Consider the following 23,384-nt stretch of genomic DNA (forward strand, 5'->3'; position numbering starts at 1 on the left):
CAAGGCTTTTGGAGCACTTGCAGAGCCTTGCAGAGTATTCCACTGGAATACTGGTGGCTTGAATTTGAGTAGTACTTTTTCTGTGTCACTGCCTGTGTTTACACATCCATGAAGTGGGGATAATAATGCTCTGCTTCCAAGGCATGTCTGAAGGAATTCAGATTCTGAGCTCAAGAATGATACTTGAACTGAGCTGATACCACAGGTTGAAATCTCGGTTGGCTGACTTCAGTGTTTTGCTGCAGCTGGGGTGAGCATACTGAGACATGTTGCTCAGATGAGGTAGAGAAAACGGAACTGTTCTGTATTAACACAAAATGTCCTGCACAGGAATGTGGGTTGGTTTGTGTTTTGTGGGAATTTTTTTGTTTTGTTTTGGTTTTAGGGTGTTTCTGGGGGAAGTGGGTTTTTTTTTGTTTGTCTGTTTTTTGGTTTTGGGTTTTTCTTTAGTTTCCTGGTGTTGCATGGGGGGAATTATTTTTCTTCCAGGGGGCTATATTCTATTGTGATGCAGTGTGCAGTAATCTTAGCACCCGTATTTCTTTGGAGATCCAGTGCCTTATCTTTAGCTACATAACTACAGCTCAGTTTTAGATTCTTTTAGACAAGATTTATATATTAAAGCTTTGAAGATAAGATTGGGAAAACTCTTTTATTTTAATAAAGGTTTTTCCTTGAGACCAGCACAACATCTTTTCCTCCTGACTGTTCCTATTGTACGTATTCTTCAGTCAGTTTTAAAAATTCCAAAGGAGCTGATGTTCCCTTGTCCTCAGGGAAGGGTGGTTACAGAGGTTGTTACAGTGATGCATGTTTGCAGGTGATGTCAGCTGGGAGCAAGTTATGCTTGGGCCCTGCCAGTTCTGCGCTGCCTGAGAAGGGTTGAAAGCACTGTCCTGGTTACAGGATCACAGAATGGATGGGGTTGGAAGGGACCTCTGGGGATCATCCAGTCTGCCACCCCTGCCAAGGCAGGGTCTCCTAGAGCAGGTGACACAGGAACTTGTCCAGCTGGATTTTGAATATCTCCAGAGAGGGAGAGTCCACGACCTCCCTAGGCAGCCTGTGCCACTGCTCTGCCACCCTCCATGGAAAAAAGTTCTTTCTCATGTTGAAGTGGAACTTTTTGTGTTTTAGTTTATGGCCATTGCTCTTCATCCTGTCACTGGAAACCACTCAAGTGTCTGGCACCATCCTCTTGGCACCACCTTTGAGATATTTATTTGCATTGATGAAATCCCCTCTCAGTCTTCTCCAGACTAAACAGGACCAGCTCCCGCAGGCTCTTCTCGTAAGAGATGCTCCAGACGCCTCATGATCTTTGTGGCCTCTGCTGGACCCTCTCCTGCGGGTCCTTGTCTTTCTTGACCTGTGGAGACCAGAACTGAACACAGCACTCCAGATGTGGCCTCTCTAGGGTTGAGTAGAGGGGGAGAATCCCCCCTTGACCTGCTGGCCCCACTCTTCCCAATGCACCTCAGCTGTGGTTCCTTTGGTGTCTGCCTCTCCAGTGCTGTAGGAGAATTATGGGGTGAATAAGCAAGCAGTGGGGTGTGTGTATGGATGTGTGCATGGGCAGTCAGTTCCCAAACTGTCAGGCTGCTGGAATGGGATGTGATCCTGTTGGTGAGTGACCTGAAAGCACAGCTGGGTAGGGCTCTGCCCTGCTGTTCCTGTTTATGGAACCTTCTTGCTGTCCGTTCCATCTGTTTACTGCGTTCCTCTGGAGTATCTGTAGCAGAAGTCTCAAGGCAGTAATGTGTAATTAAAACTTGATGGAACCTCCTCTACCTTGTGGCTTGTCTCTTCCAGGAGAGGAGATAAAGGGGAGAGAAAAATCTGTTCACAAGTCAGGCCTGACCAACCTGATTAGCCTTCTCTGATTTGACTAGTGTGGATGAGGGTGTAGTAGTGGATAATGTTTATCTTAGGAAGGCTTTCAACACTGTCTCCCATAATGGTCCCACTGACAAAGTGATGAAATATGGACTAATAAGAGGACACTGAGATGGGCTAAAACTGTCAGAACTGCTGGGCTCAAAGGGTTCTGAATAGCAGAGCAAAGTCCAGCTGGAGGCCAGTCACTAGTGGTTTACACCGGCGTTTGATACTGGAGCTGGTACTAGTTAGTATCTTCATCAGTAGCCTGGAAGGTTGCAGATTGCATCCTCAGCAGGTTTTCAGAGGACAGAAATCTCACAGGGTTGGTTTATGTAGCATGGTCTTTGTCAGGCTGGAGAATGTGGGCAGCAGGAATCCGAACAAAGAAGTTCATCAAAGGGAAATGCAGGGTCCTGGGCCTGGAGAGAAGTAACTCTGTGCACCAGTAGCTGCTGGAGGCTAACTTTCTGGAAAGCAGCTTTACAGGAAAGGATCTGGGCCAGCAAGGTGCCCTTGTGACAAAGGCCACTGGCACCTTTGGGCTGCATTAGTGGGGGAGTTATCAGCAGGTTGAGGGAGGTGATTATTCCTTTCTACTCAGCACCATGGAAATGATACCTGGAGTGCTGTGTCCACTTCTGGCACACACAGGAACAAGTCCAAAGGAGAGCCTGAGATGATGATGAAGGGATTGCAGCATCTGACATGTGAGGGAGGCTGACAGTGCTGGGACTGTTTAGCAGAGAGAAGGCAGAGGGGGATCTTGGAAATGTGTATACATACCTGATGGACGGGAGTAGAGACTGTGGAGCCAGACCCTTCTCAGTGAAAGGCAAGAGGTAATGGGCACAAGCTGAAATACAGGAAATTCCATTTAAACATATGAAAAAGCTTTCTTACTGTGAAGGTGGTCAAATACTGGAACAGGTTGCCCAGAGAGGTTGTGGAGTCTCCGTCCTTGGAGATGCTCAGAATCTGACTGAACATGTTCCTCAGCAAGTTGCTCTAGCAGACCCTGCTCTGAGCAGAGAGGTTGGATTGCATGATTTCCAGGGGCCCCTTTGACCTTCACAATTCCTCTGTGATGCTGTGACTGGAACAAAAATCAGCCAGGAAAAAGAGTCTTGAGGGAGTTTGTGTTGGGGGTCTTGTGTTGTTTTTTTTTTCCTCCTCTGGTGTTTTTAAAATATATTCATGGTAAACCAGAAATAATAATAAGCATTGTCTGGCATGTCAAATGCCATAATGACTACTTTCTAGCCCTGGCAATTTGTTCATCTGTTTAGATTCATATACGTGTACAAATCAAAATGCAATCTGCAGCCATGTGCCCATCACCTCTGAATGGGCAGGGGCAAGGTAGTAGAGGCTGTGTTGTAATGTTACCTTAACGGCCAAGACAGAGGAGGGCATCATAAAAAACAATTAGCAGAATGGCCTAAGATAAATAAAGATGGTATGCAAACACCTTTTTAAAGTAGATAAATTTTTCAGGATGAGGAAGGTAAAAGTTAGAAATTAATCCCTAGAGCTGAGCTCCATTACATTGGGTTACTAAGTAACTTGCACTGTACCTTACCTTGGAATTGTTACTGCAATATCCAGTAGCACATGTCCCCTTGCTGTGAGCTGATTTCATTCCAAGTTCTTCAGATTCAGCTCTAAGATAATCAATGGCTTGCTGTTGTTATTGCGAAGCTTCTACCACATTAGTGCATAGCTTTGTTGCTTTTCTATACATCAGAGTCCCTGAAGGGAAATACCTCTTTGGCTGGCAAGGGGAATTGTGTAAAGAGAGAGAAGCTTCTCTCAGTTGGATAGGTAACTTTTTCTGGCCTAAAGCAAATCATCATCTTTTTGTGAAAGGAGGAAGAGAACAGGACCAGCTTTTAAGGATTTGTGCACCCTTAATTCTGTGAAAGACATGTCTAGATCTGGAGTGATATTTTCATTGTTGATGGAATTTGACTTAATTCTTCATTCTCTCTTCTTGTACCTCTAGGTTACGGTACCGGGGCTATTTTGGAGGTGTAACTGCTCTTACAAGAGATCAGTTTTCCAAAGTGAATGGATTCTCTAACAGCTACTGGGGTTGGGGTGGAGAAGATGATGACCTTCGAATCAGGTAAACAATGAGGAATTAGTTAAAAAAAAATTTAAAAATTGGTGCAACTTCACACCAAGCCTCCAAGAGCACAACACTACAGGGGCCTTCATTCAAACCAGTATTGAACAGTATTGCAGTGGAGATGTGAAGTGCAAGATGCACTTCTGTGAGCAGTTTCCTCTTTGCAAGGGTTAGCTGTGTCTGATGCCTAGTCCTCTTCCTCACAGTTGGTTGGTTGTGGGTTATTTGGTTGGTTTGGTTCGATTTTGTCTCAGACACACAGCATTTGTATTCTTGCTTGGAAATTGGTTATAATTGAAGTCTGGAGTGTGGTTTGCCAGAGACACACAAATGTATTGAGTTCCAGTACTTTGCAAGAGTGTGGGAGTGTTTTGGTGGGACTGGGTGTTCTGCATTCATTGACTACTGGATTTACTCCAAGTAGGGCTTAGTTTGTATTTGTGTGGTGTTGATTATAGTGAAGATAGCAAATAACTTGAATTTTAGAAAAGCTACGTATATATGCATGTGCCCTTTGCTCTTGTGAAAACTTATTTGCAGCTGTGCCTGTCAAAGTAGGAGAAACCTGTTGGCTGGAGAGGTTTAGTGGGACAAAGAAGTCAGCAAAACTTTTTTGTTGATCTTTTGCCATTTGCCTAGGAAGGAACCTCTAATCCTGCATTGCTATTAGTAAATGGAGAAAAAAACCACAAGCAAACAACAGATAAGAACCCACAACTCTGCAAGCTCTGCTGGCAGAGCCTATCAGTTTGGCTTATCATTTTTAGTTGCTATCCTTTCCAGTTGCTTTAATATGCAAACAAACATTTTGGGGACAAAAAATTTATATCCCTGGTGATGTTATGTAAATATACAGGGGATCAAGTGTGTTGAAAGTTAGGAACTTGCAAATGAAAGTGTTTCTCGGTGTCAGTCCAGTGGATTGCTCAGCTGTATCTCAAGAAATCTAAAAGGTCTGCTGGAGGCATGGATTTCTGTCCCTTCTTAACCACAACTATTTCTTCCTTCTTAATTCTGCTTAGACACACCAAATTCTCTGTGACCTCCTGGGAGTTGGCTTTTATAGTGTAGGGGGTGGCTTGGTGCCTTCTTATTCCCTGGCTTCCCAGGGTGATAGTTCTTTCAGATGTTCTGATGGGCAGCAGAGAAGCAGCAGGGACAGCAGGATTTACTGCGAGTCTCTATGATGTTTTCAGGGGGTTGGAAACAAAAGTGATGCTTGTGTATGGCACTTTGTAACTTTGCAGCTGTTGAGGTCTTGGTCGGGAAACCAAGTCATGAGCCAGTGTGTGCTCTGTAACTGGACCTGGCTTGTGCCCTTCCTCTCGGCTGGGCCTTGGGCTGGGCTGGGCTGGTGACCGAGTTTGCAGGGCAAGCTTGTTGTCTGGTGGGTTGTTGTGTGGAGAGATCCTTGGAGCCTTCCCGAGGGAAGTCAGCAGATGGCAGCATCCCTTCGGTGCCCTCAAAATTCGGGGCTGGGGACTCTCAGATTCTACTGTTCTGCTTCTGGAACAAACGTGATGGTCTCTTCTGGGCCCCCTCCTAAGGCGTGTATCACAAAGAGATACTTCAGATCATTTGTTGTAGATGTTTGATAATCTACTGCTACAAAGTCATGGAAATCTGTAAGGGCTCAGTTTTTTCAAATCTTGGTTTCCTGTTTTTCTTTCAGCTGATGAGTGACTAGCAAAGAGGTGAACTATTCCTTAATTCCCTTGTCATACAGTTTTTCTTTCTGCTGTCAGAGCAAAGTTGTGCTCCACAGATAGGTGTAAGGTCAAAAGCTCCAAGTGCCTGATGTCAGATGCTTAAATCCGTGCATAGGGCTCTCCACTTCTGGCATTGTTCTCAGAGAAATTTTCTTCATGTGAACAAATAAAAGTTTTTCAACTGTCTGTCAGCTATTAAAAAAGAAAACAAGCTTTAAAAATTTTTTTTCTCTTTTTTTAAAGTGGAGAACTATCAAGTATAGGGGTTTTATTGTAGGGGTTGAGATGAACTTGTCGCAGACCATGTGGAAACTTGCTGCAGGGCAGTATAGAGTAGTCCAGTCCATACTGATACAAATGTACTCTGTTGTATAATGTGTGCTTTAAGCTCTACATCTTTGCTATAGTAGCTGCCTGCTTCTGTTCAAAAGAAAGGTGTATCTGCCACCCGCCCCCAGACCTCCAGAAATGCAACTCTGAGCCTCATTTCTCTGGCAAAACGGGTTGTGGAATAGATGCAGATGAGCTTTTACAACTCTCTATATTTGCTTCCACAGCATCTACAAGAGATGAAGTCTCCAGTTGTTGGGTTTTTATCGTTAAGAGCTGGTTTATAGGTGTTGTCTTCTTCACAACACTTCTGACTGCTTCTTTCAGGGTTGAGATGCAGAAGATGAAAGTGGTGAGGCCGCCTGCTGATGTGGCCAGGTACACGATGATCTTCCACAACCGTGACCACGGTAACGAGGAGAATCGAGAGAGGTGGGTCAAGAACAGGTTTCTGCCTCGTCTTGTCTTGGTCTGTGGCTGAGCCAGGCACCTGGGAACCAAGTTCTTTGCTCTAGGCCAAACAGGCATTTTGTGTGGTACCCAGAGGCTCTGGGGGACACCCCTGTGACAACACTGTTCACAGCTGGTAGCTGCTTTCTGTACATGAGATCTTCCTAGAACTGACTGGTGGTGTTCCCTAGAAACTTCCAAAATTACAGTTACATAGGTATGGTTTGAGCATATCATTTCAGAGATTGCTCCAAAGGATTTTTCTCCCCATATGTGCTTGTGCTGAAGACAGGGGAAACAGGACTTTGCATTCCCAGTAGATAGAAAATTGCAGTAGCTTTGCTTCCAAATTTATTTCTATTGGGAAAGAGCTCAAAACTCCACTCCTGTGCATATCAGTGAAGATTTTTCTCCTCTTTGTCCTCAGGATGAAGCTGCTCCGTCAGGTCTCTAGAACATGGAAGACAGACGGGCTGAATTCCTGTTCCTACAAACTGCTCTCAGTGGAACACAACCCGCTGTACATCAACATCACGGTGGATTTCAGTGTGCAGCCCAAGGTCTCATAGGGGCCAGCACCTCCCAGGTTACAGGAAATGGCAACAGATCTCCTTTGTGGCTGCTGTTAGAGCATATGACTTACAGCACCTGCTTGGAAGAGTCCTTCAGTAGCACAGGAAAAAGTAAAGTGTTCCTTCACAGCATCTCATTGAGTGGTTGAGAGTTTCCTTTTGTGAGGACTGGAGTTAGAGACTGACCCAAGGGACAGGTCCTTGTGTTCTTCTATGCACTTTTTGCTGGGACATTGGAAAAAGTGTCCTTGTTTGGGCTGGTCCAGTGGAAGCACTTGAACCAAGTCCCTGAAAAAAAAATTCGGTTTGCAACTATTTCTAAACTTATTTGTGGTTTCATTAAAAGCACAATAATTCTTCAAGAACTACAAACTTGATGAGAAAAGTTAATTTTTTCTAGCCTAAGGAAAAACTGCTTATGTGTGAGGGAAGGGCAGTAATGGTAATGGGTAAGGGGGTGTTACAAATCTCTCAATAAAATGCAGTCCACTGAACTCCAGAGTGTCTTGTCCTTCACACCACGGTGTCCCCTGCTGCAGGACTGCTGATGTAACCCATGGCAGTGATCAATCTCATTCTGCAGCAGGTTATGCCTGTTACTCTCCAGGGATTGGGAAGGAACAGCAGTGGCCAGCTGTGTTGAATAGGGAGAAATTCCTCTCCACATATTTTAATGCTTTGAGCCACACTGTTAGCAGAGTGTGTTATCTGTCTACATACCCAGGCCATTATCTGTGAGTCTTGCTCAAGGAACAGGTGAATGTCTGTGGATAACCAGCTGTTCCACTGTGCTGCAGCATTTCTGCTGAAATCTTGATTAGAGCACTTGACTTACTGCATTGTATTTAACTGTCTTTACATGTTGATGTGAAGCCAGGCTTGGGAGAGTTTCTTTTAGGACATTATTCCAACTGTAAAGACTGAAACTTTAAATGTTTGTAGGTATAGTGGCATAGATGCAGCTTTTCAGTGATGAAGGAATTTTTGTATCTTTAAGTAACAAGCCAAAATATCCTGTGTCACACTCTCAAAATAACTGGACCTGGCAGGCAGTGCCACAGACTGAGTTGGCAGAGAAAGAAATTTTACAGCAAGGGTAAGGGTTTGGGCAGACTGTGTCAATCTCACCGTCAGGTAAGTACAAATGCATTCCTGCCAGGGTCACAGCTCCACTGTTGACATGTTTGACTTCGTTTTTGCTCTAGTATTTAATTTCTCAGAAGTATTTTGTATTGAAGACAGCTCAGCTTTGAATGATACTTAATGTTGGAGCCACAGCTGTAGTAGTAGATTAATTTTGCTGCTCTGAGCAGAAGGTTAGACTGCATTACTTGGAGCTACAATAAAATAATTTAAACAGTCGTGGTTCAGGTCAGAAAAAAAAAAAACAATCAGGGATTTAAACTCTGGTTTCAGGGCAACTTTCTCTTTTATTACACTCTTATTTAATATTTTATAAAACTCTTAAGCCAAACACATAACTCAATTTATTTTACTCAAATTCACAGGAGATATTTATAGAACTGTAACTGGCTTCAACACTTTCTCAAAATACAACACGTCAGAGGCCACTCTGACAGAATGGCTTGCATCCCAATTAACACTTAGTACAAAGCAGGACAGAGCTATCCAGCTACCGAACAAAGGTTCCAGAAAGCTTGGATCAGCTTCCTGTCACAGAGACATGGCTCAGGAGTCAGTTTTACAGTGACTTGGACAGTTTTTACAGTAAGCCACAGGCTGTTTAGTAGCTGTCATACCCTATTCCTGGAGCCTCTTCTAAATCTGGAACAGTTTGAAGAAAAGTGAAAGGCAAAAGGGTTAATCTCAGGTGGGGCAGACACCACAGGAAAATGGGAGGTATTGGCTGAATGCCCATGTGGCACCCAACCTCTGCTTTGTTTTTAGTCTCAAGAAAATGGGGGAACATATCCAATATCCACAGTGATCTTAGTATAAAGAGGATGCTTAGTCCTTGAAAGGAGCCTGAACTGTAATGTATTCATTCCATCAGCTTTCCATGTCTTTCTGGTGTTGTGTCGGGAAGGAGGCCTGAGGGAGGAAGAATACCTGTGGTTAGATGGAAGAAAGAAAGTAACATTTGCAGCTGAAGCTGCAGAAGAAAGGTCTTCCTGAAGGCAGAAAAGCCCTGAGACAATTCTTCCCATGATACAGACTGAACAGATTAGAGTAAGTTCACACCGTGTTCCAAACAAGGAGGACAATTCAGACTGGACCCTGATGAGAGAGGGAGACCAGTGAGGTGGCAGCTACAGTCTCCAAAAGCCAAGGAGCTGTCAGCAGCTCAGAGAGATCTGGGAGTGCAACGCAGAAGTTTGCAGTCACGGTGTACAGAGGCTGCTGTAGGTAGGTTTTTGACAGGGTTGTTATGGAAACCTGGGTTTTGAGATGATAAAGAGAAATCTGCACTGTCGGTATGAGAAGCCTCCGCCACACTTGACCCAACACCCTCCTCCAGCTCTTCTATATAAAACAGTCTTTGATAAAGTCTCTCATAGCACCTTTCTCGTGTCTTCAAACTAGAATATTGCTTTCCACTATTTTAATGGCACATTAACTCCACAGACTGAAGAGCAAGCTTTTATTATTGGGAACTTGTAACACAGTGCCTCTTTAAAACTGCAATCTCCCTATTTACAAGACAGGCAGTATTTTTTTTTCTTTAAGTTTTACTTCCTGAATAATTTCGTATTTAAATCTGATGTTTTAGCTTCCTAGCTGGCATGTGTCCTTCACAATAGGAAGAAAAGGTAGGAAAGAGGAGAAACCCTTCAAACATGAAGACAGGAGCTGAATGGTTCAGTTGAAACTGACTGGGGGCTGCTTTTAAATAGCCTCCCTAAAGCAGAAAAAGCAGCAGTGACATGAGCCATACTTAGCCTGTTCTGGGGAAGACAACACGAACAGCCACCCTGCCACAAGGCACAGAGCAGCCCCCAGCCCCACCAGGTACCTCCTCCAAGGCTCTTGTCTCTCTGTCTCTTCATTGTAGTCCATCACTCGGTAGCGTCCAAGGTGGGGTGAAGTCCGGACTATCTTCATTCCTGCTAAGTGAATCCTTTAAAACAACATACAAATGTGTTTGCTTAGGCATCAAGATGCCACTTCCAGGCTCAGAGTCAGAGATGATTTTCAGTGTTAATGCAATAAAAACAAAGTGCAGAAGCAGCATAGGGCCACATGATCTTCTCTAGCGGGCTCTAGGCCAGGCTTGGGCTAGAAAGCTCCCAGCTGCAGTGCACTTTGACAGGGCACAAGGGGATTAGAGCAAGCAGGGAATGAACTTCAACATACAGAGCATTCAAGAGCAATTCCCCTGAATCTGACAAATGAGCATTATTCCACTTCCTCCTAAGAGCAGAGCTTTTGCTGCCTAAAGGTCCATCACCTAAACATAAAAAAGCCCCCCCAAAACTAAAAAAATCTCAAACTTGCAGTTTCTGAAAGGAAGTCAGTCCTGAGTTTCCAAACCCAGATTAAGCCTCTCTGTTCTTTGAGAAGTGCCATTCATTCAGATGGCCTGATTAGACTGGTTCATAAAAGATTAGGGATAAATACAGGCACCAGACAAACATATGTAAGCTCAGCTGCAGGATCATTAGATAAGAAAAGAGGAACTGAAGGCTCAGAATTCCAGAACAGAGCTTCTAAAACCAGCATTTTGGGTGACTTTCAAGCAACCCCCAACCCATTGCTGATAGCATCTATGTTACTTTGCCAGTAAAACGTGCCTTTAATAGTGCTAGGGCTACCAAACCTCTGTTATCACAGGACAGCCCTTAGGCAGAGAAAATTCCTGTGAATGTAAGAATGAATGTTTGCTCAACTGAGATTATCTAACTGGCATGTTGGCAGCATTTGACTGTGTTCCATCGGGATCTGATACAGCAGGAATGTTATGAAGCTGAAAGGCTACGGAACTGAAAATATTTGTCAGGCTAGAGCCATCAGATGATGATAACACTTCACTGACAGTGTTACAGTACTATTATTTCAGATGGAGTTTTAGCCAAAGTTTCTTGTTTTCTGAACATAAGCTTATGGCACATTCAATCATGAAGAGACAAAAAAGCAAGAACACTAAACTAGCTTTGCTGTTACAGGTTTTTGCATTGCAAAATAAGACTAAAACTGTAGCCTGGAACAGTTAATACATTCATTTACTGTTAAGAAGAGGCCAACAGTCTTTCCTGTAGGTGAAAATGTTAACACATGAGTGGCTCCAATTAGAGTAGTGTTTTCTTCTAATAGAAGGTAGAACCTGGTATTTGCTATGACTTGTATTATAGAGTGCTGCAGTCTGCCAACTATAAGTTGCAGCTGGCAGGTTTTTTTATTAACTCTGCTTTTAATAGGGAGGATCCTAGAAAAAAAATCATCTTTGCACAGAACTTTTTGAAACTGGACATTGAAATGTCAAAAAAAGAGATTCATTAATTTTTTTGCTACATGGTAAGAAGTGCTTGAGCACCTCCTAAAACCCAGATCCCAGCTGGTCATTGAAGAAAACAGCCAGTTCATTCCTAACTTCTGCAGGTTGAGACTTCAGAATGTGAATAAATCATTAACAGGCACTGCCCATGGCCTCCATGTATCTCTGGGCCAAAACATTGCTAATCATTAGTGTAAGTTTTCTCTGAAAATATCTGCTCTAATTCCCTTCCAGAAAAGGCTATTTTGGGAGCTATATAATTCACTTGCCTTCCAGGATTCTCTTCAAAGAAGCGCACTCCTATGCACAACGGGCATGAGTCTATACCCCTGGTACCAAAAACCAAATTAGATGCCTAAGCTACATGAAGAACAGCTGAATAGACCCAGTATTGTAGTGCTTGATGTAAAGACCTATTTTCCTGGCATTCTCTTCCTTTCATAAATGCTGACTCTCTAAACAACCATACAACCTTTTAGTTGGCTTTCTCTGAAAGGCAAAGGAGGAATTCTATGTTAGAAGATCTGGCTTTCAATTCCCAGATGAATACTGCTTTGAAAAAAAACTCGTGTAACTTGTCACATTATGCAAGACAAAAATAACAAAGGCTTCCATGGTCAGTTTAGTTTTATAAACTCCCCATGAGCCTGCCTCAGTGCTGGATCATAAAGGTGCACAGTGCAATTCCAAAGCTGAATAAAGAAGCTGCAGCCACGATTCTGTACTTGAAGAATTCGCATTAGGCAGAGCACCTGGAACTAAACTCGTCTATAGAATGCTGCTGCCATGGCAACCAAAGTACAAGAAAAACCATCAACTCTTGCTGTCACTGACTCACACTGGTACACAGGCTTCTCCATCACCCAGCACTGCAGACAAAAGATAGAATTCCTTGTGTTCCTTAATGCCAAGTATCAGTGATTAGGTAACACTTGGAGCAACCTAAATGCACTTAACTTAAATTCCCAACTGTCTGAGAATTAGTTAAGTACCTTCTTATTCCTCATGCTTGCAGATGCCTTCCCTCCCTTGGGGAGGCACTTATCAACTACAAGTGGTTATAACCCCTTGCACTGAAGGCACAAGGATGTGAAGTAACATTCCGCTCTCCAGAAATGAGAAAGCATTGTTTTCCCAGCACACAGTGGTTGGATTCATAGGTTCTGAGCATCTCCTGACATTAAGCATTCCCAGTACCAACAGCATTGGGGATTATAATGATAGTGCAAGCACACGAAGGAACAGTGTCTTGGTTCCTTTCCGAGGGTGCTGCTATGCTTCACTTGCCAGCTTAAATCCATTTCAAGCCTGTCTTGTGCATTGGTACCTTGTAGCAATGTCATCATTTTCACCATTGTCGCCCCAGTATGTGTTGGGAAACCCATTCATCTTCATGTAATGTTCTGGAGTCAGAGCAGACACGCCCCCAAAAAAGGACTTGTATGGCAGACTAAAAGAGAAAACAAACAAGTAAACAAACACCACCCCCCCAAAAAACCCCAATCAACAAAACCCAAAGCATCACTATTGAAGGCTAATACCTGTCCTCCACAACTAACAGTGTGATCCAAGTCACACATACATTAATTGCATATTTGCAGACACTGTCATGACAATGCCAAACCCAGAACAGTAACCCCAGTGTAAGTCCCATGATGTTCCAAGTCCCCTCATTGATTCCCACCACCTTCCCCCAAAGTAAGCTGGTTTCAAAATTCATTTCTTGGATCAGTTTGAAGTACCTGTATCCTACAACATCATGTTCCACGTGACCCAATACTCCAACCTGATACTTTTTTTCCTGAAGGAAAGTCAAAGAGAAACCTGCCAGTCATTTGCCAAGCTGAGCTAACTGTGGAACAGGGAACTACAAGCAAGGAAACATTCAAGATTGCATGCTTGGGTCAAGAATATCCTTTTCTAGGGAAGTCACTACTGCACAACTAATACACAGAAAACCTCATAAAGGTTGTGTCTTTCACTGTTCCCACCCATACTTCCTAAGAGAAAGTGAATCAATTGGAATATATCCACAGGAAGCAAATGGAGGCACTTACGTGTACTGAAATTTATCCATGGCACTGGCCATGTGCTTGGGATAGTATTCATCACAAATGTAGAGGTTATAATCATTCTCAGGGACCAGGTCAACATCATGCAGGACAAGGCAGTCCCACTCTTCATCCTTCATGGCTTCCCGGACACCAACATTAAGCAGCTTTGCTCGGTTAAATGAACCAGTCCCTACCTGGAAAAGAAAACCTACATTTCTTCATCAAAACAACAAAGATAATAACTCAGTTAAAATCTGTTTTAGTCAAAAAGCCTTATTCAATTGAATGATTTATTACTGGCTGCAAATTCCATGCTCCCAGCTTTGAAAATGTCACACATCCTCTTCACCACACACTCAAAATTGTCAGCTTTGCTGTGTCAGGGGCTGTGCACTGTTGGCACTTGAAGAAGGCTGACTTTCAAGACACCCATAAGCCAATCCTCAGGTGTAATCTGCACAGCAACACTTTTGCCCTGACTGCTGTTTATTAAGGCTTACAAATGAGAAAAACAGATCTTGGTCAAACAAAAAAGCGTCTTTGGCCTCCCAATCAACTGTTGGTTTTAACTGATGAATCCAAAACTTGCTCCCTTGCCACTGATCTTTTGCAACACCACCCCACTTCAGGTACAAAAGGCTGTTTCACCTGCACGGACTGCGCCACAGCAGGGTCAAGCCACACGTTTGTACTTGATACAGACTAAAAATATCCAACTTCACTTCAGCATTTAGTCTCCACGCTGACAAGCTACAGACAAACCACACGAATCTCTCAAGAAGAGGAAAATAAAAGTTACCACTGTCTTGGGTTACAAAAGGAAAGTGCTAATGTGGGGTGTAACCAAACTCTGTATTCTACTTTCCTCTACATCATTTTCTCACAAACTGTTAACGATGGGTCGTTCGAAGTAGCTGCCCAGTGCACACGCCACCCCTCAGGCTACGAGCTGGGTGTTAAATGAGATAGGAAAAAAGAAGCAACCCTGCGAGGCACGAGAGCCTTTCTTTTTCTTCAGCTGCGGTAACTCCCTCCGGTGAAGCAGCAGTCCCATTCATCCTGAAGGGGTTGTCTCTGCTAAGTGGCCATCATGAACTCAATGGCACCAGCAGAACAGACAGCAGCATCGACCATCAAGACTGAAAAATATTCTATCACTCATAGGACTGCACCACTTCACTGTGAAACTCCCCGCCCTGGGGGAGGTACCACCAGAACCTGACCGCATATAATCTCGATTTGGGGACTTGGGACACCACCACCACCACTTGAGGGACCCAGATGAGGACCAGACCTTCCACAGGATCACTGTTTTCGACACTGCACCCATCACTTAATCAGACTGTGACCACCACCGTGACCAACGGGGGACAGGCTGTACTCTGTCAGCTTAAGCCAGTGTTTCTGTTTTTTGGCATTTATTGTAATCTTTCTATTATATTGTCACTCTGACCTGAAATCTTTCTCAAGGTGGTTGTGTGGGGATTAATTTCTCCTGTTGGTTTACTTTCAAACCAGCACACTTAGTGACAAGTTCATACCCCCAGGGAAAAAAAACTACAACAGCACCAATTAATAGCAGAACGATAATCTTGACAAGTGGTATGGTATTTCAATCATTAACAGCCATGGAGATGGGACAGCACATATCTGACCTCCTCTCAGCCCATGCATAAAACAGTATTTCCACATCAGAAGAGTCACATTTTTTGTTCAGAGCCTAACCCTTAAGTGGTGTAGCTGAGCTTCCCAGCAGGCACATGTGACTTAGATTGATTTACCTGCTGAATCAGGTAGATAGTGTAGCTGAGCTGCTGGCGCTGCAGGAAAGGATGGATATAGTAGAGAAGATGGCGCAGGTACTTCTCCTGGTTCCTGTAGGCCACAAGGATGGCGGATTTGTAGCGTGGAAAGCAGTGAGGTGGCCTGTAGTGGCCACCAGGCTGAACAAAAGGATTTCTCTTCATGATCACCCTTTCACTAGGAAGCACCCTGAAGGTGATGGTTAATGGACCAACTGTAAGGAGACACAGAAAACGGAACATCAGTGATGTTCCTCCACCTTTATTCAGACCTCCCAGATTAGCTACCCACGTTCAGTCCTTCGAACAGCAGCCCCGCCAGAGAACAGCTAACAGTGCCCACACAGATGTGCCTCAGTGACAAATTTCACCGCTGCCTGCTGGCCACCTCCCCCGGCTCCGCACCGAGTGGTGCCAGGCTCAGCACCAGCAGGACATGCTACCTGCCAGGCATCCCGAGTCCTGGCACAGCCAGCAAGTCTCACTGGGCTGCTGCACAGCTGCTTTTCCCTGGGATTGGCTGCCTACTATAGTCTTGTGTTGCTTAGATGAGATCCTTGAATAAATGTATTCACTGAAAGAAATAGCGTTGAAAATTATTCAAGATGAACAGACACATCTGCTTTTGCTACCCATTTGGAAAATTTCTCTTAGCCTCTTTCAGAAGAGATTCAAGGACAAAGATGTACAAGTGGATACTCAGCAGGTCAGGGGAGAAACAGTTTAAAGCCTGGATGAATACAAATGCTTTAGGAAATGTCAGCTTTACCTTTAAAAGCATTTCAAGTTCAATTTGATGTTATAATCACATGCCACAATGGCTGTATTTGCTATGTTATTTCATTTTATACACTGCGACAAGCAGGCAGTACTTCAAAATGCTGGGAGAAGCAGATGACAGAACTGAGAAAGAAGAAAGATGCATTTTCAGGAACAGGCACAGGGTAGCAAAAGAAATGATATATGGTTGTTCATCTACTCAGCACTTCATTTTTAAATACAAAATATACTGGATATGTTCAAGAATTTTTACCTAATTAAAATAAATCTGCATTTTCACATGAATTCTTCCATTCTTCAGATGGAAAAATACTGACAAGTCACGAGTGAAAAAGAGTCAGTATTAACTGTCAGTTAACATTTTAACACAAATTTCATTGCTACAATAAGAATAAACAAATTCTACAATTATTTAAATGCCTGTCCTCCTGGGTAGTGAGAAAAGCTTCCAGAAGTAGCAGAAGACATGTATTTATATACAAATCAGTGTGTCTTAATGGTTTCCTACAACTCGGAACTTTTAAGAAAATAAAGCACAGATGCAGAACAAGATTAACATCCACTGCTTAAATGAACTAGGGAAAAACTTTCACCTAAATCATAATTAGAAGCTGACAATTTCAAATGACAGTTCTATTCAAAAATTCTTTGCAGGCCATGCTGCCAAAGGCAGAATGTTCTTTTGCATCAGAAGTCTTTAGGGCAAGTTTGTTGTTGTTTTTTTATATAGCTATAAACAAGACTTTCCTTTCTTTCCAAGCTGATAATTAATGCTATGGCTGTCCTAAATCAGGTTTTCAGTATCTTGTAAGTCAGACTCCCTCTTAAACCACTGAAATAAATTATTCTCTCAAAACCTTCTGACAATGAAGCCTGAGAGAGAGCAAATATTTAGGCCTGGTGTTTAGAAGCTTTTATTTGAGCAGGAAAAGGTACAGCTGTGTTCTAAGACTAAATGAGCAGGTGAGTCCAGAATATGCTTCTTCCAGCCCATCCTATATTCAAGCCTCTGCTACAGTTCTAACAAAAACAAACAAACAAAAAAATGAGCCTGCCCGCACCCATATCCTGTTTAACTGACACACAAGGAAGCAACATCTCTCCCCTGGTTTTAGAGGTTTGGTTTTTTTGGGGGGTTTGGTTGGTTGGCTTTGGGTTGGTTGGGGGTTTTTTAGAGCAGTAACAGGGCTTAAGGACTAAATTTGCCATAAAATTCAAAGTGTCCATTCAGAACTGGGGAACATTTTTCTACCATGAGGAAGTTGTTACACCTCACATTTCTAATGGGCAAACCTATACTTCGTAAGTGTCTCCTTCTCTTCCCCAAGGAACACACAAATGGCATTTCCTGAAGGTCAGTCTGAAGAGCCACTGATACCATTTCTCATGCTGTCAAAAATGTCTGGTCTGAATCCCACTGCATGGGTTTTGTTGGTTTCTGTTTGTTCGTTTTTAAAAAGAAAGCCTGACTTTTGCTTGTCAGCAAGATTTTGCAAGAGCTGACTCTTAAATTCACGTTTCAGTCCTTCTCCAACTATTTAAAATACAGAAGAATTTGATTTTCACTGCATTACCTGCAGCAGGAAAGCAGAGTACATTGCCATGTATTTGTACCTGAAACAGAAGGGTAGTTCTTCAGAGAATCATTCTGTGGGCTATGAATCTAGGTCACACTTACAGTGAAGATTTCATGGTGTTATTTCCTACTTCCATGCACACAGTTTCTTTTCCCACCTTTTAGACCCCCATGTTTCAGTTGCTGTTTAGATTTAGGGACTCATTGATTATCAGATCTTTCAACTAAAGCACTATTAACCACTGATTTGATGACAACTGGAGCTTGCTAAAGAAGTATTATATTCAGAGATTTCAACTATAGATCATTGCTCTAAGGAAAAAATAAGAAAGGGAATTAATCCCTTTTATTCTCCCACAAAGGCAGGGTTTTGTTTTCTATAAAACACGTGGGACTCTGTATTGCAGAGCAGGATTCTGCAGCAATAATCCTTAAATTCCAGAAAAAATAAGATTTTCCTTTGAACGTAAGAATATGAGTAAGACAATGTGAATAGCTTCACTCCTGTTCTCTCCTTCCATAACCAAGCATACCATTCAGGAGTGTAACATTTGCATTTTCCAGGTTTTTCAAGATATCATGTTCTCCCATGCTGCTTGGCTCCATACCTCAAACAAATCAGCTCAGAAACTCAATCTAGAATATGCCAAGGGAAGAAAAAAACCCCCAAATCAGTGTGACTTATATCCCCAAAACCTCTGGCTGCCCTATACTCCTTGGCTACAAGCTACGTTCTGCCTCTCATGTCTCCCTGCTGTCCAGCTAACAAAAGGCTAATGCAATCTAATCCAATTAAATCCCAAATGTGAACAGAGCAGTTGAAAGCTGGAGACCAAAGAGGGATAAACAAAACTGCCAAAGTGCAGCTTTGGGAAAGGAAGAAAAACCCATCTTAGCCATACCAGGAAGCACAGGATCCCTGTTGAGGCAGGGTACAGGATCAGCATCCTGAAGTGTCCAAGCAATTTTTCCATGGCCTGGTTCCTAAGATGTTTCTGTGCTGTACCATCACACGGAGGGTGTTTAATGAATATGAAACTTCAGTGTGTAGAGTTAGGCCTCACAATTCCCTGTCTGTGTTGTCAGCTGGTGCCAGTGACAGCACACTCCCTGTTTGCTTTACTTTCCAGGCAGCATACTTGCCTGTCAGGTGATCTATTGACTTTGACCATATCTATCCCACCTTATGAAAGTAACTCCAGGACTTCTGAACTCCTTTCTATACATTTAGAGTTTGCAGCTATAATTACAGAGTCCAATCAGAACAATCAGAACCTACACAAGATGAGCAAACAGGAACAGTAGCATGGGTGAATGCTGCACTCAGATAGTGCAGCACCACACACTACATTAACAGAGTCATAGTTGTATAATTCTATCACTGCTTGGGAAAAAAAAATTAAAAATCAGACCAACAGCTTTCACTTAAGCGTCAGTTTCTAATGATAGAATACAAGGCTGCTGCAATGGCACCTGAAAATAAATCTCAGCATTAGCACTGTCACCTTTTTATTTCTCCTTAAATCCAAGAGAAGAAACACTGGCAGCATTAAAAAATGTAGCAGGAGCTACTTAATACAACAGATGGTCCTGCTCATGAACAGGTTATGACAGATGGGAGTGAAAGGCAGTAACTGCTATAAGAAGGGCTTGGAAAAAAATCCTTCCATAGCACGAGTGAATTATAAACAGCAGAGTTACAGACAGAACTTTCAACTATTAAAGTCCTCGCGGGCCAAACCAATTTGTTCAGCACATACCATGCAGGAAGGAAGGTACTCCTTTAAACCAAAACAGAAATAATAAAAAAAAGCCAAGTCTTCTAGCATCGAAAAGAGCATTCCTTGTGAGAGGAAAAGATGAACTGAAACAAGACATCCTGCATGCAATGTGAGAAAATCAGATTTCTAATTTAAAAGCTACTTTGTTCTGTTTAAAGAAGTACAACCCTGGCATATAAACACTTTGCTTTTCCTAAAAAGAAAGGAGGAAGAAACCAGTTACTTGTGTAGAAACTTTAACCTTTGAGGGAACTCAAGTAATTTATTCACAATATTAGTGAAGACACTGAACACCTGCAATGCTTTTCAAGTTGGTGACAAAACGTTCACTGGACACCACTAGGAGTTAAAAAAGTACCACTAGTCAGCAGGAGTCTAGTTCCTCTAAGGCAGAGATTTAGCAATTACACTTTAATTCTTACTCCACAGCCCTGGAAGAATCAAGTTGCTGCAGATTCAGGAGACAGGAAATAGACAGATGAGCTGCAAGCTGATTTACATTCAAACAGTTATCAAAATGATCTACTACATATATAAATGGAAAAAGTGCTGCACTTCATAAAAGCCCTGATGCAGAAACCATTTAAGCCATTTGGCCTCCTTCCAGTTACTTTAACACGCTTTAGAGTGGGCACAGTGACTTATTATCAGCTCTGAACTGGAGGCTGAGTCCTCAAGAATTGATTTCAAATCTCATTTAATAGAGCTGATGAAATTAATATTAAAAGGCATTGCTCTCTCCAGTATAATGCTTCCAAGAAACAACCGTCTCATGAGAGACGATGGCAACAACTATTCAAGACATTTATAAAGTATTTATATCTCAATTCATATGTGCCCATCACATACAAAACAAAGGACAACTCCCTCACAAAATAGCACATTTCTCAGTTAAAAAAAAAAGCAAAACATCCAGAAGAGGTTGGCATGCAGTGATACAAGAAGTAGTAATTTACTTCCTACACTGAAAGGGAAATATCACAGTGTAAAAGCTAAGTTGTAGCAGTGTCATGGGTTCTTTTAAGTTTTATGCCTACTTTGCTTTCTCCTAATTCTTATCTCACAGAAGGTAAACAAGTAAGTAATGAGTATTTTGAACCAAACCACTACAAGCAGACACCTAATTTTCCTTAAGCTGAATCTGTATCAGTGCTCCAAATTAACTTGTGCTTCACCTCAACAAGGGTTCATATGCTCAACTCAGTATTTTCATACAGCAAAGCTTCCACAAATACTTTGCCTCATGGTTGGATTTTTTTTCTCCCAGCCAACTTACTGTTTGTTTCTGTCTATGACTAACATTCCATTTTAGCTCCAAAGTACCGCCTGCAGGACAATCCCCTCTTCTCAGCACTCCCGGTGACAGGGAGAAGAAGAGTGCTTAAAAATATTTCACAGCTCTAAGAGCACAGATTAGTGTAATTTTACTCTGCATCTGCCTCCTCCATATACGTCACTGCTTTTGCTTATCTGATGGTTTGCAGGCAAGCTGCAGCATTGTTTGGTTCTTTTCTTTGACACTAAAGCTGTCTCATTTGACTCTTTAGGACAGAGGATTTTCATCAGTAGTGGAGACAAATAAGGTGCAGTCACGTTTCTGCTGTGCTTTTTCAAATAAAAGAACTCAGCCTGAAACAAGGAATTGTAGCTTCCCAGAACTGATGGGCTACAGTGCACTGAGGCCGTGACACCTTGCACCTGTGCAAAAAGGCTCTGTGCTATCAGGACTTCAGGATTTAGTAGAGCCATTTCTGAGGGAAATGCTGAAACATACACCCAGAGTTATCCTACAGTTTCATCACACATACTGCGTGTATGTAATTCAATTGCAAGCAACAGGGGAAAAAGGAAACACCTCAAAAGAACAAGCATCGTTACAAAGACTGCAGTCTAAGCAGGCTCATCCACAGGGTCCCAGCAGAGTTCTCTAACCTAAGTAAGCAACTTGACACAAGAGCACTGGCTTCCCACAGAACTTCCACGTGAACCAAGGTCAACCACTTGCTCTGAACGGGCTCCATGTGTTCCCAGAACAGCAGGGCCACTGCTGAACAGCGGTCCAAGGCTAGGCGTATACAACACTTAGACATGCAGAAACCTATGCAGTATGGAAAAACCTGGCAAGAGCAACTTGCTACAGAGCATTCTAAGAAGGTGATGGCCCCAAACCAGCTGAAAGTGCATGCTGACGGCACTTAATCCATTCATGGCTGGCTGAGTCGAAGGGATTCACTATTGCCTGAGCTTCACCACCAACACACTTGCTTTATAGGTTTGACTTTGTACTGACTTAAAATTTCTCAACTGTTTTAGTAGTGCAACAGCTGGATGAATGCTGCTTCTAAGATGGGCTCTGGTTTGGTCCTACTGTAAATATAAATTAACCTGTGACCAGATTTTCAGTCTAATGGAGTAGTTTCTAAGTCTAAAGGATGTGTAACAATCATAGGCCAAAGGATTACAATGAAGAACAAGGTGCCAAGACACATCCTCATATAAATGGTAATTCAAGTCAACTTAATCAATTTATATTGAACTACAGGCTTGATATAAGGCTCAGAGGTCATTGTTATGCAGTTACTGAATTGTTGGGACATTTTACACAGGACTGCCAAGAAAAAAAAAGTATTACTAACTTGATATTATCACCGTGCACTGTTTTCACTCTTGCTCTACAATCTTGACATCTATGTAACCAAACTCTTAATACTGGAAATTTTTAGGGCAGCAAAATACTTTTCCTCACATAACCAATAAAAACAAGTTAGTTAACACGAGAAAATTTTATCAGTGCAAGTACATCAGCACACCTGTTTCAAAGTGGAAAAGTTTGAAGAAGATACAACTTACATTTATGACACGTTCAGGGTTATGACACACCAAAGAGGTTCTTTCACACCACGTTTCCATAGTGTTTGAATGGTTCATACCTACCCAGGACTGGGGACTGCGCTGAGCAGTACGGCATCGTGTCCTCACTGGGAGCCCGCGTAAACAAGCTGAGATTTGTGTACACATCATGGGGCTTCGAGTAATCCGCCCCCTGAGGCGACTCTAAAAACCCGCGAAACACATTCGAAGGTCCACCTCGGTAGAGGATCAGGATAAATATTGCTTGGAAGACAAACACAAACAGCAGAAAACAATGATTTTCCACACGGGAGAGGATCATAGTGTTTAGCCCATGCTCCGGGATCAGGGCGGTGAGGAGCTGAACTGCCTTCCACGGGCTGCCGTTCCACGTTCTGGGCTACATCGCTGTGCAGACCTTCTCCTTCTCTCCTTCTCCTCCAACTTTCTGAGGCGGCAGCGTGCTCCCCTCGCTGGGCTTCATCAGGACGCCGAGAGCCAGACCTCCCCTTCCCGGTGCGAGCTGTGCCGAGCGGGCTGGAGGAGGAAACAAGATGTGCGAGGCTACCCCGCTCAGCGCCCCGGGGCAGCGGCACGGGCTCGCTGTGGCACAGGCGCAGCACCCGCCCACCCCCGCCCGCCTTCCGGCGAGACTACAGCTCCCAGAATGCAGAGCGGGGCAGGGCGGGCCCCGGCCGGGCTGTGGTGCCGCGCAGCATGCTGGGAGGTGTAGTCCTCGCCCCCTCTTTCGGCGGCAACCGCTGTGGGCGAGGAGGTGGAGGGATAGGGGCGGCTGCTGGGCTGCACCCCGTGTCGTATCCTCGGTCAACACCCGACTGCTGTCCCCACTTTAAACTGGTTATTAAACTGGTCAGGGAGAGATGAATGGAAATTTAGACATTGGAATGCGCTGCTCAGGGAGGTGGTGGAGTCTCCATCCCTGGAGGTGTGTGAGGAAGGACTGGACGTGGCACTCAGTGCCATGGTCTAGTTGCCATTGTGGTGTTCGGTCATAAGT

The 23,384-nt window shown here is 43.3% G+C and overlaps 2 protein-coding genes across 5 annotated transcripts in view; one reads left to right on the top strand and one right to left on the bottom strand.

Moving 5' to 3' along the window:
• B4GALT4 (beta-1,4-galactosyltransferase 4) overlaps nt 1-7,564 on the top strand; it is a 28,086-nt gene extending 20,522 nt beyond the window's left edge. For all 4 annotated transcript variants that reach the window (XM_010395969.3, XM_010395970.3, XM_019283815.2 and 1 more), the window contains 3 exons: nt 3,884-4,006; nt 6,376-6,480; nt 6,926-7,564. In XM_010395969.3, coding sequence (XP_010394271.1) covers nt 3,884-4,006; nt 6,376-6,480; nt 6,926-7,067 — 370 coding nt within the window. In that variant the 3' untranslated portion in view covers nt 7,068-7,564. The remainder of the gene's footprint in view (nt 1-3,883; nt 4,007-6,375; nt 6,481-6,925) is intronic.
• Nucleotides 7,565-8,475: 911 nt separating this feature from the next.
• Nucleotides 8,476-23,018, bottom strand: B4GALT3 (beta-1,4-galactosyltransferase 3). Its single transcript, XM_010395971.3, has 6 exons — nt 22,451-23,018; nt 15,359-15,594; nt 13,581-13,771; nt 12,851-12,973; nt 10,045-10,149; nt 8,476-9,122 (listed from the first exon to the last, which is right to left on the bottom strand). The coding sequence occupies exons 1-6, from the start codon at nt 22,686-22,688 to the stop codon at nt 8,981-8,983; spliced, it is 1,035 nt and encodes a 344-aa protein (XP_010394273.1). The 5' UTR covers nt 22,689-23,018; the 3' UTR covers nt 8,476-8,980.
• Nucleotides 23,019-23,384: the final 366 nt, after the last annotated feature.

The sequence above is a fragment of the Corvus cornix genome, chromosome 1 (genome assembly GCF_000738735.6).
Source record: "Corvus cornix cornix isolate S_Up_H32 chromosome 1, ASM73873v5, whole genome shotgun sequence".
NCBI lineage: Eukaryota > Metazoa > Chordata > Aves > Passeriformes > Corvidae > Corvus > Corvus cornix.

Coding starts and splice junctions, on each gene's coding strand:
- B4GALT3 (XM_010395971.3), bottom strand. CDS start 22,688: ATGATCCTCTCCCGTGTGGAAAATCATTGTTTTCTGCTGTTTGTGTTT. Junction 12,974..13,580: donor ATGGATAAATTTCAGTACAC/GTAAGTGCCTCC, acceptor TTTCTCTTTTAG/TCTGCCATACAAGTCCTTTT. Junction 9,123..10,044: donor AGACAAGAGCCTTGGAGGAG/GTACCTGGTGGG, acceptor TTCCTCCCTCAG/GCCTCCTTCCCGACACAACA.